This window comes from Theropithecus gelada, chromosome 9 (genome assembly GCF_003255815.1).
Source record: "Theropithecus gelada isolate Dixy chromosome 9, Tgel_1.0, whole genome shotgun sequence".
Taxonomy (NCBI): domain Eukaryota; kingdom Metazoa; phylum Chordata; class Mammalia; order Primates; family Cercopithecidae; genus Theropithecus; species Theropithecus gelada.
In genome coordinates this window covers 64978535-64996192 of record NC_037677.1, presented here as the reverse complement: position 1 = coordinate 64996192, position 17658 = coordinate 64978535, and the positions used below count along the sequence as shown (strand labels likewise).

The 17658-nt window shown below is 40.2% G+C and overlaps 1 protein-coding gene across 1 annotated transcript in view; it reads left to right on the top strand.

Annotated features, from left to right (window-relative positions):
- KIF1BP (KIF1 binding protein) overlaps nt 1–17358 on the top strand; it is a 32452-nt gene extending 15094 nt beyond the window's left edge. The window contains exons 3-7 of the mRNA XM_025397168.1: nt 4757–4836; nt 5437–5620; nt 8544–8628; nt 10607–10722; nt 15921–17358. Of these exons, the coding sequence (XP_025252953.1) occupies nt 4757–4836; nt 5437–5620; nt 8544–8628; nt 10607–10722; nt 15921–16796 (1341 nt within the window). The 3' untranslated portion in view covers nt 16797–17358. The remainder of the gene's footprint in view (nt 1–4756; nt 4837–5436; nt 5621–8543; nt 8629–10606; nt 10723–15920) is intronic.
- The last annotated feature ends 300 nt before the right edge of the window (nt 17359–17658 follow it).

Below are 17658 nucleotides of genomic sequence, written 5' to 3'. Positions count from 1 at the left end.
AAAAAAAAAAAACAAAAAAAAAAAAAAAAAAAAAAAAAACATCTGAAATCTTTGAAGCAATGGTTCTCAAATGTTAGCACCCATCAAAATCTGGAGAGCTCGTGAAAGCAGAGCAGACTGGGCATCCAGGCTCTGATTTAATAGTTCTGGGGTGGGGTCTAGGAATTTGCTTTTTTTTTTTTTGACATGGAGTCTTGCTCTGTCACCCAGGCTGGAGTGCAGTGGTAGGATCTCGGCTCACTGCAAGCTCTGCCTCCCGGGTTCACGCCATTCTCCTGCCTCAGCCTCCTGAGTAGCTGGGACTACAGGCGCCCGCCACCACGCCCCGCTAATTTTTTGTATTTTTAGTAGAGACGGGTTTTCACCCTGTTAGCCGGGATGGTCGCGATTTCCTGACCTTGTGATCCGCCCACCTCGGCCTCCCAAAGTGCTGGGATTACAGGCATGAGCCACCGCCCTGGCCGGAATTTGCATTTTTAACAAGGTCCTGCCTGGGTGATGTTTATACTGCTGGTCTAAGTACTATACTGTACTTTGAGAACCACTGCTTCAGGGCAATGGTTTTTCAATGGTTTTTTTTTTTTTAAGCCCGCGAAACCCTTCTGAAAATGCAGCATATAAAAATTGATTGAGTTACTCTGGTTAAGCAGGTTAGAAGGACCCAGAGCCCAATCTACTACGGATTCTTCCTCCTCCCCACTGCAGTAGTACAAAAGAGATGCTGTAGAGCTTCTAGGGCTCTGGGGAGCCAACACTGAAGACTCTCACTTTAGGGTCACAGCCTGCAAAGGTGACAAGCCACTGTGTTACCATCTGTTTCCTTAATAAACTTGTTTTAATATGAAAGGGAAATTATCAGGCACAATATTTTCTTATAGATTACTATTTGTCACAGCTATCTGCTTTAAAAATCCATTAATACGGCTGGGCATGGTGGCTCATGCCTGTAATCCCAGCATTTTGGGAGGCCGAGGCAAGTGGATGACTTGAGGTCAGGAGTTCAAGACCAGCTTGGGCAACATGGTGAAACCCCATCTCTACTAAAAATACAAAATAGCGGACGTGGTGGCACATTCCTATAGTCCCAGCTACTCTGGAGACTGAGGCAGGAGAATCACTTGAACCTGAGAGGCAGAGGCTGCGGTGAGCTGAGATCACACCACTGTACTCCGGCCTGGTCGACAGTGAGACCCTGTCTCAAAAAAAAAAAAAAAAAAAATCCATTAATAAAGTGCTTTTATAACATTAAAAAACTTGAAATAACATTAGATATCACATAAAAGAGACTAAACATACAAAATTATGTTTGCTAAATTCAGGCATCAGAATGCTTAACTACAAAAGAATATAAGAAGCTCGGTATGCCTGTAATCCCAGCACTTTGGGAGGCTGAGTCTGGAGGATCACTTGAGCCCAGAAGTTTGAGACCAGCCTGGGCAGCACAGCAAGGCCTTGTCACTACAAAAAATTAAAAAATTTGCCAGATGTGGTAGCACACACCTGTAGTTTTAACTACTTGGGAGATTGAGGCAGGAGGGTCCCCAGGAGTTTGAGGTTACAGTGAGCTATCATCGAACCACTGTACTCCAGCCGGGGTGACAGAGTAAGATTCTGTCTTTATTTATTTATTTTTTTCTTTTTGATACGGAGTCTCGCTCGGTTGCCCAGGCTGGAGTGCAGTGGTGTGATCTCGGCTCACTACAACCTCCACCTCCTGAGTTCAAGTAATTCTCCTGCCTCAGCCTCCCAAGTAGTTGGGATTATAGGTGCCCGCCACCATTCCCGGCTAATTTTTTATTTTTTTGGAGACCAGGTTTCACTGTGTTGCCAGGCTGGTCTTGAACTCCTGGACTCAAGTGATCCGCCCACCTCAGTCTCCCAAAGTGCTGGGATTACAGGCATAAGCCACCATGCCCAGCCTCGCACCTTGGCATTTTAACTTTCTTCCTGAAGTACTAACGAGCAGAGTGCCACAAGGCCAAATAGAGATGTTAGTCTCCCCTTTCTTGCTTTTAGGCTCACAGTCTTGTACGTGAAATTGTTAATTTAAAATGTAAAGGCTGAGACCGGGCACGTGGCTCACACCTTTAATCCCAGCACTTTGGGAGGCCGAGGTGGGTGGATTGCTTGACATAGAAGTTCAAGATTAGCCTGGGCCACACAGTGATACTCTTGTCTCTATAAAAACTAAACAAAAATTAGCTGGGTGTGGTGATGTGTGCTTGTGGTCCCAGCTACTTGGGGGGCTGAGGTGGGAGGATGGCTTGAGTCCAGGAGGTCAAAGCTGCAGTGAGCCAGGATCCTCTGCCACTGCACTCCAGCCCAGGCAACCAAATGAGACCCTGTCTCAAAAATAAATAAAATGTAAAAGCTGAGTGTGGTGACTTGCACTTACAATCCCAGCACTTTGGGAGGCTGAGGTAGGAAGATTGCTTGATGCCAGGAGTTCAAGACCAACATGAGCAACAAAGCAAGAACCCGTCTTTTCAAAGAAAAAAAAAAGTTACTAAGCATCAATAGTATTTCATTAAAAATAGTATTTATGGCTGGGTGCGGTGGCTCACGCCTGTAATCCCAGCACTTTGGGAGGCCGAGACGGGTGGATCACGAGGTCAGGAGATCGAGACCATCCTGGCTAACATAGTGAAACCCCGTCTCTACTAAAAAATGCAAAAACTAGCCGGGCACGGTGGCGGGCGCCTGTAGTCCCAGCTACTCGGGAGGCTGAGGCAGGAGAATGGCGTAAATCCGGGAGGTGGAGCTTGCAGTGAGCTGAGATCCAGCCACTGCACTCCAGCCTGGGCGACAGAGCGAGACTCCGTCTCAAAAAAAAAAAAAAAAAATAGTATTTATATGGAAACATAACACATATAGTGAAATTCCTTGTGCTTAGTTGTACCTCTATTTCAGTTAAAAGAAGATACTGATTTGACTGTTAATATTACTTATGAAGTGTGAAAGCCATAACAGTGAAGTATGTACATAAAATAATATATTGATTAATTCCCCTCATCTAGACAGGGGTATGCTTGGTAAGCAGCCCTCGGCATTGTTGAGGAGTTCTCTGAAGAATTACTTATCTATTGTGTTTGCCTTGGGCCTTGCTTCCTGTCTTAGTTGTTTTTACTTTCTGTAAATCCTGAGAGCCCAAGTTGTGATGCTTTTAGTGTTCACATCCAGAATGTAAAATCATGTTTTTATGGGAAGCATTGTTCCTTTTTGAGTTTAATGAATTCAGTTAAAAGCAAGAGTATGCTTCTAGATGGGACTATCCTCATAGAAGTAGAATGAGGCAGAGGTTAGGTAGTTCTGCTCTTTTGGAAGACGTAAGAGGGGGTTGTAAGTGATTTGTAAATATTAACTCACTTAATCCTCATGAGATAGATACTGTTATTACTCTTATTTTATAGACGAAAAAATAGAAACACAAGAGATCAAGTGACTTGCCCAAGGCAATAAATAATAGAATCTGGTTTTAATGTCCCTGTATTGAAAGGGGGTAATATACTTTTCTTATTTTCTTGAGAAAAAAATATCAGAATAAATATTAAAATCTCTCATTTGATTTTTATTAGTGGCCAGTTTAGAATACTACTACTGTAGAAATATATACATTTTTCTTATTTGTTTTGCTTATGCAAGTTTTTAACAGAGCTCTTTTACCAGACAAAATTGCAATTTGACATACTTAAAGAGGGGTCAGGCACGGTGGCTCACACCTGTAATCCCAGCACTTTGGGAGGCCGAGGCAGGCAGATCAAGAGATCAAGACCATCCTGGCCAACATGGAGAAACCCACAAAAATTAGCGGGGGGTGGTGGCACATGTCTGAAATCCCAGCTACTCAGGAGGTTAAGGCAGGAGAATCACTTGAACCTGGGAGGCGGAGGTTGTAGTGAGCCGGGATGGCACCACTGTCCTCCAGCCTGGTGAAAGAGCGAGACTCCATCTCCAAAAAAAGAAAAAAAAAACTTAAAGAGGTTGGGCACAGTGGCTTATGCCTGTAGTTTCAGTACTTTGGGAGGCTGAGGCAGGAGGATCACTGGAGGCTAGGAGTTCAAGACCAGCCTGGGCAACAGAGCAAGACCCCCATCTCTAAATAAATAAATAAGAACTTAAAAAAAGAAAAAACAAAATACTTAAAGAATTATATATATCTAAAAGCAAATTGGTGAATTTTTTGCATATTTGCAGTTTAACTGCAACAACAGTAAAATTTTGTCAAATGTGAACTTACAGGGTATCTTTTATTTGTTTGACTCAGATTTTATGGTTAAGAAAATTACTTGTTGAGCCGGGTGCAGTGGCTAACGCCTATAATCCTAGCACTTTGGGAGGCCAAGGCAGGTGGATTGCTTGAGCCCAGGAGTTCAAGACCAGTCTGGGCAACATAGTGAAACCCTGTGTCTACAAAAAAATACAAAAATTAGCCAGGCCTAGTGTTGCACACCTGTAGTTCCAGCTACTCGGGAGGCTGAGGTAGGAGGATTGCTTGAGGTGGGAGGATCGGGAGACGGAGGTTACAGTGAGCCAAGATTGTGCCACTCCAATCCAGCCTGGTGACAGAAACTGTGTCTGAATAAATAAATACAAATTTAAAAAACGGAAAATTACTTCTTGAGTAACATAAAAATGAACTAGGAAAAAATGAAATGTATTTGGCTTGTAAAAGTTGATTTCTCCAGGTCTTCCAGAAGAGGGCACTTGGTGTTTACAGTTTAAAACTTTAAAGAGCTTTTGTTTTTCTTAATTGTAGGTTGGGTGTCCTCCTCTTGATCCTACTGAGCGTTTTCTTCCTGAAGAAGAGAAACTTACTGAACAAGAGAGATCAAAAAGGTGAGTAGGTGTAGAAATCAGCCCTTGCAAATATTTCCGCATAGCATAGATAAGTGATTGTTCAAAAAGGCACTTATAAAGGTTACAGAATGGGGATTCTGACATGAGTAAAACCTCCATTTACCGCTTACGTGTTATGTGACCTTGTTCAAACCTGAGACTCAGTTTCCTTATCTGTCAAATAGATACAATAAACAAATCCAACTCAAAGGGTTGGTGGGAGGATCAAAATAAATATGTGTGAAATTTACTTATAAAACATAAACCATGGGCGGGACACAGTGGCTCACGCCTATAATCCCAGCACTTTGGGAGGCTGAGGCGGGTGGATCATAAGGTCAGGAGTTCGAGACTGGCCTGACTATTACGGTGAAACCCCGTCTCAACCAAAAATACAAAAATTAGCCCGGCACGGTGGCAGGCATCTGTAGTTCCAGCTACTCGAGAGGCTGAGGCAGGAGAATTGCTTGAACCCAGGAGGTGGAGGTTGCAGTGAGAGCACGACACTGTATTCCAGCCTGGGCAACAGAGTGAGACTCTGTCTCAGGAAAAAAAAAAAGTAAACCATTACATAAATATTGGTTTATTTTTTCTTTACAGATTTGAAAAGGTTTATACTCATAACCTATATTACCTAGCTCAAGTCTACCAGCATCTGGAAATGTTTGAGAAGGCTGCTCACTATTGCCATAGTACACTAAAACGCCAGCTTGAGCATAATGCCTACCATCCTATAGAGTGGGCTATCAATGCTGCTACCTTGTCACAGTTTTACATCAATAAGGTAAGCATCTTGAAGTAGTTATCTAACAGAGTACCAATAGTGAGTATAAAAATAGAACCAGTAGTACCTTGAAAATACCATCTTTTAAAAACAGGTAGCTTGTATTTTATGATTTGCAACTGGACCCGAAAATGCAGCTCAGTTTGCCCGTGTACTAAAATTTTGTAGCTTTTTGTTGTATGAATTATTTTAAGTTTTAAAATACCAAGTTTTATCATTGTTTTACATGTTACCTAAGACCAATTCTTTTTTTTAACATAGGCACGCTATCTCAACTCATTTTAGTGAGGTATTACCTTAAATTGCAGATTTTATCTTGTAGATATATCTTTATCTTTATGTAATGGTAATCTCATAACTCTGAGAATTTGACTGAGGAAGTTGACTGTTAAATGTGGGCTTTGATAAAAGCATGTGATGCATTTCAGTTATTTTTCAGAATTAACTCTGTAATAATTTTTTAATGTTGGAAATATGTCTGCTGAGTTCCAAAGTTCTAGGTCTTTATGACATACTTCTTTTGGATTGTTAAACAGGGACAATGTTTTTGAGCTTCTTAATTGTTTATCAGAATTTCTCATAAAAATTTTAAAAAGCATTGCTCACATCATGTTGATGTACCCTTAATTGACCCATTTATTCCTTTAATCCCTAAGAGTTTTTAATGCTAAAATAATTTTACACTACCTTTTCTAACCAGATTTTCCTATTAATCCTTAATAAGACATCTCAGCAATATAAATTACTTTTATTTATATTTCTAATTCACAAGCCTCTCTGAAATTTTGGTAATTCTCTGCTTATCAGAGTTCCTTCTTTCATCTCTCTGGTAACCTGCTGCCTTATTCTTGGGCCTTTATCCTTTTTGAGCATTTCGTTAGCGTTGGTTCTGTAAATGCGCCCTATGATTAAAGTATTGTCCCACAGAATTTCATTCAGAAAAGCTATTAGCAGGAGAGAAAGGGCTGTGGTGACTGCAGCATCGCTTCTAGGACTTTGGTCTAAGATCAAGTGTGTAAGTAACGCTACTGCATATATCAGAGCATTCAGTTAACTAATTCTCATGAATCCATTTCATTGTCCTCATCCAAAGTGTTATCCAGTGCCTCTGCTTGTGACATCTTTTTTACAGCTGTTGGAGGCCCCTTGTTCATTCTGTTTAGCAACTTTAAAATTATGTATTCACTATGACTTTAATTAATACTTAAAACTCCATGGATATTGGCAGTACTAAGATATCTAGATATTAAAGTGTGATTTAAAATTTAAAGTTGTTAAGCATTACTTATGTGGAGCATGCAGTAATTTTCATGAGACTTCCCACACCCTGCACTTTTATTTTTTGCCAAAATCTTTTTTAAGTTTTTGTTAAAACCAACTAAGTCGTATTGCAAAAAGAGGGATTTGAACCATGTTTTTAAAAATGCAATTGTCATTTATATCATTGTCATCTTCATCTGATTCCAGTGATGAGGTTTTGCTACGTGGTGAATCCCTACCTGGCAGCTGCTAAAGTCCCACATTTACCAGCCACCTAGAGGGCATAAGATACTGACTGTTCTAGCAGCGATTGCTCACAGGGAGCCAATCTGGACAAAGCTGAAATGATGATAATGGTTAAGGGATTGGATTATAGAGAGATAATTAAAGTTTCATTATATAAACTCTAACTTTCTTTTGGCTTTTAAGATTTAACACATTTTTATCTATAGATGTTGCTGGGCCAATACTTGACATGCCCAGCTATTCTCAAGATGGCTTCTGAATTTGCCATAATGGAAAGATACATGTAATGCTGCGATTTTAAAGTTATAGCCAACCATTTAAAGCCTTTCAGGTATTACTATAATTAAGTAGACATTCTATTTAATGAGGGTGGCTTCCAACTAAAAGTTGGACTTTAACTTTGAACTTCTGCTGGGTGGTCCTTTGACTTACATGACAAATACAAAATGTTTCTATTAATAAGGAGATCTTCTCTAATTGTTTGAGAAGTTTGCCATGCCCAGAATTGAATTATGAAGTCTTCAAGAGTGTTGGTAAAGCAGTTCCATAAAGTTCATCTGTAGAAATCTGTTGACTTCAAAATTTGGTGGGAAGCCTTATTGTATGTAAATTTCAAAGATTTTAGAACACAGGAGTCTCTCCTTATCCAAATTTATCCTAATTGCCTGTGTATAGTAGGATGTAAAAGGGCTCTATAAACCTAATAAAAATTAAATCTTCAGACTGGGCAAGGTGGCTTACATTTATAACCCCAGCACTCTGGGAGGCCAAGGTGGGAGCATTGCTTGAGGCCAGGAGTTGGAGACTTGTCTAGGCAACATAGAGGAACCCCAGAATTAGGCTTGGTGGCATGTGCCTATAGTCCAGCTACTCAGGAAGCTAAAGGTGGGAGGATCCCTTACGCCCAGGAGGTTGAGGCTGCAGCGAACTATGATTGTGCCACTGCACTCCAGCCTTGGGCTAGAGTGAGACCCCTATCTCGTAAGGAAAAAAAAAATTCAGTCCTGACACAATGTAAATAGTCTAAGAATTTATTGTGCGTGGGAGTTTGGCTATTTAGACTGAACCTAAAGGGCTTTTTGAGACAGTTTAAGTCTAGGATGACAGCCATTCCTGTATATCTGTTGATTAAATAAGGAGAACTAACTTTCAATTGGCAGTTGTCTTTCAGCCCAAGTGGATTATTATTAAGAGTTTGGGGGCATTAATATTTTAACCATTGAGGTTACATTTTAACCAGATAATATGATAATATATCTTTTATACCTTCTGAATGATCTGCAACTCTATAGGGCCTCCTTTGTAGTATTTTTATCTGATTTTATACCTTTTCCCATATTAAAAGAAATTATGCAAGTATCAGTTGCAAATAAAGCTGTATGATAGTCACATTCACTGTTGTTTATTTCCCCAATAGCTATGCTTTATGGAGGCCAGGCACTGTTTATCAGCTGCTAATGTCATTTTTGGTCAAACTGGAAAGATCTCAGCCACAGAAGACAGTAAGTTTACCTTTGCATGTTTTACATAGCTTTTAAAAAAGTATTTTATTTTGAAATTATTTTAAACTTTTGAAAAGTTGCAAGATCAGAAGAGCTATCATATGCCCTTCTCCTAAATGCACCAATTTTTAGTATTTTCTTCGCTTGGAATCAAATTTTATTTTTCTCTCTGAACCACTAGAGAGGTTACATACATTAGGCTCCTTTACCCTTTCATACTTCAATATATATTTCCTAAGAAGAATATCTTCTTACATAATCATAGATCATTTATCAAATTCAAGAAATGTAACATTGGCTAGGCATGATGGCCCACGCCTGTAATGCTAGATTTTGGGAGGCCAAGATGGGAGGGGCCAGGAGTTCAAGACCAGCCTGATCAACATAGTGAGACCCTACCTCTATGTTTTTAAAGAAATTAAAAAAACAAAAGTAACTTTGATACAATTCTTTTGTCTACACTGCATATTTCTGTTTCATCAGTTGTTGCCATAATATTCCTTCTAGCATTTGTTTGCCAGTACTGGATTATACAGTTCAAGATTGCATATTGCATTCAGTTGTCACATCTCTAGGCATTTTTCATCCAGAATTGTTCCTCAGCCTTTCTTTCCCTTTCATCACTTAACATTTTTGAAGAATATAGGCCAGTTATTTCAGAGAATTACTGCCAACTGGGGTTTGTGTGATGTTTCCTTACGCCACCATTCAGATGATATATTTTTGGTTGGAATACTACATGCATAAACGATGTAGCCAAATATCCATCTTTTTAAGTATAGTGTTTCATTTTGTCTTAGAAAATCACAGTTAACATGTATCTTTGAGCCATTTAACAGGTTTTGTAGTAAGTTCATCATTTTCTTTAAAAATAGTTTATTTTGAAAAATAGTTTGATTCTATAACTCACAGTTGAACAGTTTCCAACCTTCTTACGATGTTTTAGATTTTGAAACATCATGTCTTCCTTACAAATGGACATTCTAATTGTGGATCTGAAAAGTGCAGAGACTCTTAAGAGTTAAAGGAATGCACATTATCAAAGTAAATAGTTGCTTTCTCCCCTAATATATTAGCTACATTGAATTAATTATAGATTAGTTGAAGTCTAAGAGGCACTTGTCTCAAAAAATGAACAAAAACTAAATTGCCGAGATATTATTTAATACTATGCTTTATTTAAAATAATATCGTGAGATATTATTTTTTTACTCTTCAAAATAGCTGAAAAAATGACAGTGTCCAGTGTTTTCAAAATGTTCTTATTGAGCATTCTCGTATATTGTTGGTTGGCGTATTTGTTGAAAATAATTTGGCTATATGTTGTGAATTACTTAAAATTGTGTAAACTCTTCTACTCAGTAAATTCCACTTCTAGGAACCTGCCCTAAGGAAGTAATCCAAAATCCAGGCAGATTTTTGCACAAATATATTCATGTTTCGAGTGTAAAAAAATGTGTGTGTGTGTATAAACTTTCTAAACCTTTGTGTTGAGGGCTGACTTTCAATAGATTGCAGCAAGAAAGCTGCCCTGCTGTGTATGACACTCTGACCCAGAAGCAGGTCATCTGAATAGTTTAGCACCAGGTTCTCCACAACCATGTGTTGTGTGACATAGAGGTTTTTGTGATAGTACAGAAATGGAAACAACAAATTCCAGGTTAGAATTGGAAGAATGGCTAAATAATGGAATATCTATTTAATTGTATATAATGGTGTACTTAAAAATGAAGCTAAGAGTTGATAATGATATGAGTAAAGTGTTTGTGGTATAAGAAAGAAATATGCAAAAATAATAGTGAGTGCTTCTGGATAGTAGGATTTGGAGTGGATCTTTCTTCCCTTTTCCCCGAGCCCCCTGCTTCAGTAAAGATCTGTTACTTTTGTAGTCAGGAAAAAGTGATATAAAAAAATTACAGTACCCAGTGAAAATTACAGTTGTGACCATTAATTTAAACAAATCACATGTATATTTTAGCTCCTGAAGCTGAAGGAGAGGTGCCAGAGCTTTATCATCAAAGAAAGGGGGAAATAGCAAGGTGCTGGATCAAATACTGTTTGACTCTCATGCAGAATGCCCAACTCTCCATGCAGGTAATGCAGTCAGAAGTTGCCTTTTTCTTTCTTAAATGAGGACATTGTAAGTAAAAACTCATAGTGGGGACTGTGCTCATTGGGGTCACATTGTGTTTAATATGAAAGGCGTGTAGAATGTTTTCATAAATATTTCTTTCTTGGTTTTAAATCGTACTCATCAAATTGATTGAATCCAGGAGGCAGAGGCTGCAGTGAGCCAAGAGTGGACCACTGCATTCCAGCCTGGGCAACAGAGCAAGACTCCATCTCAAATAAATAAATAAATAAATAAATAAATAAATAAATAAATAAAATCTTACTTATCATTCAAGGCCTATCTTAAATACTACGTCTTCCTCGAAGACTTCTCTTTGGTTAGACTATAAGCTTCTTGAGAGCTGGGAACTATGTCATATTCTTTTTTTTTTTTTTTTTTTTTTTAAAGACAGGTTCTCGCTGTGTTGCCCAGGCTGGCATGTGGTGATATGGTCATGGGTCACTGCAACCTTGATCTCCCAGCTCACACAATCATCCCACCTCATCCTGGGAGTACAGGCATGTGCCACCATGTCCAGTTAATTTTTAAGTTATTTTGTAGATACTGGCTCTCATTATGTTGCCAAGGCTGGTCTTGAACTCTTGGGTTCAAGTGATCCTCCCGCCTTTGCCTCCCAAAGTGCTGGGATTACAGGTGTGAGCCACTGTGCCTGGCCTAACTAATCTTTTTTTTTTTTGAGACGGAGTTTTGCTGTGTTGCCCAGGCTGGAGTGCTGGAGTACAGTGGTGTGATCGCAGCTGCAACCTCTGCATCCCGGGTTCAAAGGATTCTCCTGCCTCAGCCTCCCGGGTAGCTGGGATTACAGGTGCCTGCCACCATGCCTGGCTAATTTTTGACTTTTTAGTAGAGACGGAGTCTCACCATGTTGGCCAAGCTGGTCTCCAACTCCTGACCTCAAGTGATCCACCCATCTCGGCCTCCCAGAGTGCTGGGATTACAGGTGTGAGCCACCACACCTGGCCAAGGCCTTACTAATCTTTATATACTTCTCAGTGTTATCTTACACACAGCATGGACTTGATAAAATCTAAAAGGGTAGACCTTTAAGAAATAGCTCATGTAATAGTTCAAAAATAGAAGCAGAAGTGATGGCAGTGAAGAGCATGGGCTCTGGAAACACACTAGGTAGGTATGAACTCCAGCTCTGCTGCTTCGTAGCTATGTCTTTGTGGCAATTTACTTAATATATTTTTGCCTGTATTTCCTCACAAATAAGTTGGAGATAATAGTACTTAATACTGTTGTTATGAGAGTTAGATCAGTATATATTAAGGCCTCAGAAAAGTGCCTGAGACATACTAAGTCCTTAATAAATGTTAACTACCATCATCATTATTAATTTATACCCAATCCTAGTTTCTAACCACTAGGGAGGATAATAAAATTAATCATTTAGATGCAATATACTAATTGTAGATACATAGAAGCTTTCCTGGGGGAGTCATTGTGCTTTTGTTTTTTTATATGTGTGTATTAAAGTATGATAATTTTTTTTTTTTTTTACATGGGACTCTGCTTGATAAAAGTATAATAATCTTTAGTGGTTGTATTAGTCCGTTCTCACACTGCTATAAAGAATTACTTGAGGCTAGGTGCAGCACCTCATGCCTATAATCCCAGCACTTTGGGAGGCCAAGGTGGGTGGATCACTTGAGCCCATGAGTTTGAGACCAGCCTGGACAACATGTTGAAACCCTGTCTCTACCAAAAATACAAAAAAGTAGCCAAGCATGGTGGTGTGCACCTGTAGTCCCAGCCACTGGGGAGGCTGAGGCAGGAGAATCACTTGAGCGCAGGAGGCAGAGGTTACAGTGAGCCAACATTGCACCACTGCGCTCCAGCCTGGGTAACAGAGTGAGACCCTGTCTCAAAAAAAAAACAGAAAAAGAACCACCTGAGACTGGGTAATTTATGAAGAAAAGAGATTAGTTGACTTACAGTTCCTCAGGCTTAACAGGAAGCATGACTGGGAGGCCTCAGGAAACTTAGAGTCATGGCAGAAGGTGAAAGGGAAGCAAGCGTGTCTTACCGTGGCAGAGCAGGAGAGAGAGAGAGCAAAGGGGGATATGCTACACACTTCAAAACCATCAGATCTCGTGAGAGAGCTCACTCACTACCACAAGAACAGCAAGCAGGAAATCTGCCCCCAATGATCCAGTCACTTCCCACCAGGTCCCTCCTCCAGTCTGACGTGAGATTTGGCCGGGGACACAAATCCATACTGTATCAGTGGTAAATAATGTAGAACCTTGTGAAACTACTAAACGAAAGAAAACTAAACAAACCTCAACACATCAGAAGCATAGATCTTGAAGAGATAAAGATCATTTTAGAGGTTAGAGGGTAAAGAGGAGGCATATTAAGGAAAGACAGGAAGTAGGGAGAAGAACTATGGGCTTTATGTCTAGAGAATTTGGAGCCAGGAATTGCTGTCAAGTTTCTTCTGGTCAGGTAAGGAAAGCTGGAAAAGGAGGGTTGCAGGGGCTATTGGAGCAAAACAGTAGGCTAATTTAAGAAAGCATCCTAGAGAGAACATGTAGATAAACAAGCAGCCCAGGAAGGAAGGAAGTATACAAGATTTAGAGACTTATGATCTACGTTTGAAGTAATTGTGTCAAGCATAATGCACTATGATTTGACCCTTACCTTTCATTCAGTTGATGTTTCTAGTCTGGGAACTTAGAACTTCATCACTTGGTTAGTTTAAACTCACATATTTGCCATGCTACTAAATTACTCAGATTTTCCTTAAACCCAATTTTGTTTTTTGAGATGGGGTTTCTGTCACCCAGGCTGGTGTGCAGTGGCATGATCTCCACTCACTACATCCTCCACCTCCCCAGCTCAAGCGGTCCTCCCACATCAGCCTGGGACCACAGGTGTGTGCCACTGTGCCCGGCTAATTCTTTGTATTTTTGTTAGGATGATGTTTTACCATGTTGCCCAGGCTGGTCTTGAACTCTTGAGCTCAAGCAATCCACCCATGTCAGCCTCCCAAAGTGCTAGGATTACAGGTGTGAGCCACTGCGCTCGGCCCTGACTTTCTTTTTTAACCGTAACTTCATCCTGTATCATCTGTGTATTTATCTGAAAGACCTTCTTCAGTTCAAGCTTTTTTTTTTTTTTTTTTAGACGGAGTCTCGCTCTGTCACCCAGGCTGGAGTGCAGCGCAGTGGCGCAATGCGCAGTGGCGCGATCTCGGCTCACTGCAAACTCCGCCTCCCAGGTTCACACCATTCTTCTGCCTCAACCTCCCGATTAGCTGGGACTACAGGCTCCCGCCACCACACCCGGCTAATCATTTTTGTATTTTTAGTAGAGATGGGGTTTCACCGTGTTAGCCAGGATGGTCTCGATCTCCTGACCTTGTGATCCACCCACCTCGGCCTCTCAAAGTGCTGGGATTACAGGCGTGACCCACCGCGCCCAGCCCAGCTCAAGCTTTAAGACATACACATATTTATTCAATTAAGTATTTATGCCAAACCTGTGCTAGTCATTGGCCAAGGATACTATGATGGACAAAAATGAACCTAGCCTTTGACTTCATGTAAAAGTACAATTTTGCTAAGTTCCACAAAGGAGAGACACATGATATGAGAAGGCACAATAGGAAGAAATAACAAGCAAGCTCTGGGGATGAGTAAGTAGGAGTTACCTAGCCTGAAGAAAAGAAGGTACACCATGCCAAGGAGCTAGAAGCAGCATGTTTAGAAGTTCTGTGGCGTAAGGGAGGATGATATCAGAAGGGATGGAGCAAAGGCTGTGAGGTTGGAGCTGAGGGAGAGGGAGTGTGATATAAGGTAAAGTTAGAGTTAGAAAGGGGCTGGAGCAATCAAGGCTTTGAAGCATTGTTGTCTTCATCTTCTGAGCATTTGGAAACCTTGAAGGGTTTGTGGAGAGATCACTAGTGAGACAGTGTCAAGTGAAAAGAAGAAAAGGGGCCAGGCGCGGTGGCTCAAGCCTGTAATCCCAGCACTTTGGGAGGCCGAGACGGGCGGATCACTAGGTCAGGAGATCAAGACCATCCTGGCTAACACGGTGAAACCCTGTCTCTACTAAAAAGTACAAAAAACTAGCCGGGCGAGGTGGCGGGCGCCTGTAGTCCCAGCTACTCGGGAGGCTGAGGCAGGAGAATGGCATAAACCCGGGAGGTGGAGCTTGCAGTGAGCTGAGATCCGGCCACTGCACTCCAGCCTGGGCGACAGAGCGAGACTACGTCTCAAAAAAAAAAAAAGAAAGCAAAGAAAAGAAGAAAAGGACTTGGGATCTGTTATTTAATTTTATTGGCCAAGAAGAGCTTACTCTTATTTCTTAACCACCTTAGTTATTCTTAGTTATTCCCCACCCCCAAGAGGTAGAGGAGAAAACTTTAACTAGGAAGGTAGATTTAACTTTGTTCATTTTGATGTCTTTAAGAGACCTAGAGCATTTCTCTCTGATATATTTCGCTAAATAACTAATAGCATAAACATGGTAGCATTAATTTTAATGGCATCCTTGTGAAGTATTTTTGTGATGTAGATTACAGTCTGTTTGTTTGTTTGTTTGTTTCTTGAGACGGAGTCTTGCACTGTCACCCAGGCTGGAGTGCAGTGGCACGATCTCCACTCACTGCAACCTCCGCCTCCTGGGTTCAAGCGATTCTCCTGCCTCAGTCTCCCAAGTGACTGGGATTACAGGCCCCTGCCACCATGCCTAGTTAATTTTTGTATTTTTAGTAGAGACAGGGTTTCACTGTGTTGGCCAGGCTGGTCTTGAACTCCTGACCTTGTGATCCGCCCGCCTTGGCCTTCCAAAGTGCTGGGAGTAATGTATCACATGTATATAATGTTTCACAATTCTCAAAGTACTTTTATAGGTAGCATTTATCTTATTGGAAGGAGTAACTGTAAATGAATTTCAGTTCCTCAGAATAAATGATATGTAAGCAGCTTGTCTATTTAAATACTTTTTTTTTTTTTCACATTTCTTGAGTTTTTAATATAATTGGAAGAAAGAAAGAAGTTTTCAAAGGTGTTTAAGACTATGATACCCTTCTAAACCAGGCTGGAAAGTAAGAGACTTTTCTAAAAAAACTCTGAAGTTTGCTTTAATGTTATTTAACAGCAAGAGGTGAGTGTCCTACTTAACCATAATTTATTTATTTTTCCTTCAGGACAACATAGGAGAGCTTGATCTTGATAAACAGTCTGAACTTAGAGCTTTAAGGAAAAAAGAACTAGATGAGGAGGAAAGCATTCGGAAAAAAGCTGTGCAGTTTGGAACCGGTGAGCTGTGTGATGCCATCTCTGCAGTAGAAGAGAAAGTGAGCTACTTGAGACCTTTAGATTTTGAAGAAGCCAGAGAACTTTTCTTATTGGGTCAGCACTATGTCTTTGAGGCAAAAGAGTTCTTTCAGATTGATGGTTATGTCACTGACCATATTGAAGTTGTCCAAGACCACAGTGCTCTGTTTAAGGTGCTTGCATTCTTTGAAACTGACATGGAGAGACGGTGCAAGATGCATAAACGCAGAATAGCCATGCTAGAGCCCCTAACTGTAGACCTGAATCCACAGTATTACCTGTTGGTCAACAGACAGATCCAGTTTGAAATTGCACATGCTTACTATGATATGATGGATTTGAAGGTTGCCATTGCTGACAGGCTAAGGGATCCCGATTCACACATTGTAAAAAAAATAAATAATCTTAATAAGTCAGCGTTGAAGTACTACCAGCTCTTCTTAGACTCCCTGAGAGACCCAAATAAAGTATTCCCTGAGCATATAGGGGAAGATGTTCTTCGCCCTGCCATGTTAGCTAAGTTTCGAGTTGCCCGTCTCTATGGTAAAATCATTACTGCAGATCCCAAGAAAGAGTTGGAAAATTTGGCAACATCATTGGAACATTACAAATTTATTGTTGATTACTGTGAAAAGCATCCTGAGGCTGCCCAAGAAATAGAAGTTGAGCTAGAACTTAGTAAAGAGATGGTTAGTCTTCTCCCAACAAAAATGGAGAGATTCAGAACCAAGATGGCCCTGACTTAATCCCTGTTTTTAAAGAAAGGAAATGTGCAATATTGAAGTGATCTTTTTCCCTAGTCAAACAGGCCCAATTCCATTGTGATATTTACCTTTACGGCCAGGTGAGTGCAGTTTGAGCTTGAGATACAGTCAACTGAGTGTTTGCTAGGATCCTAAGGAACATAAAGTTAATTAAAAACTTACACCTAATTATGTAAATTGCCTTGTTAAAGACATGTGATTTGTATTTTAGATGCTTGTTTCCTATTTAAATATAGACATTTCTACCCTCAGTTTCTAAATGTAGATTATTTGTTGGCTAGTACTTGATAGATTCCTTATAAGAAAAAATGCTGGGTAATGTACATGGTAGACAAACCTGTTACTATATTAAGATTGAAAAAGTAACTTCTCTAGTTACTCCTTCTAAAATATTTGATTTCCTAAATTCCCCCCACCCAAAATCTTTCCCTTTTGAAAATACTAAAAACTAAGTTATGTTATTATAAAGTGTAAAATGGTTTGTCTTAATTATAGGAGAAAAAGGCCTTGTTGGAAATAAAATAAACTGACTTATTTCACTAATAAAAACTTCCATGTCCTCTTTTGTTTTCTTGTGAGCATTGGTTTTGTTTATTGATACCTCAAAGATATTAGCTTATTTGAAGCTAGAGAAGAGTATTTCTTCAATAACATTGCATAGTTAGAAAACATTAAAATATCATTCATGGCTGAGTGTGGTGGCTCATGCCTGTAATCCCAGCACTTTGGGAGGCCGAGGTGGGAGGATCACTTGAGGCCAGGAGTTCGAGACTAGCCTGGGCAACAAAGTGAGACCCCATCTCTACAAAACATACAAAAATTAGCTGGGGCATTGTGCCACCTG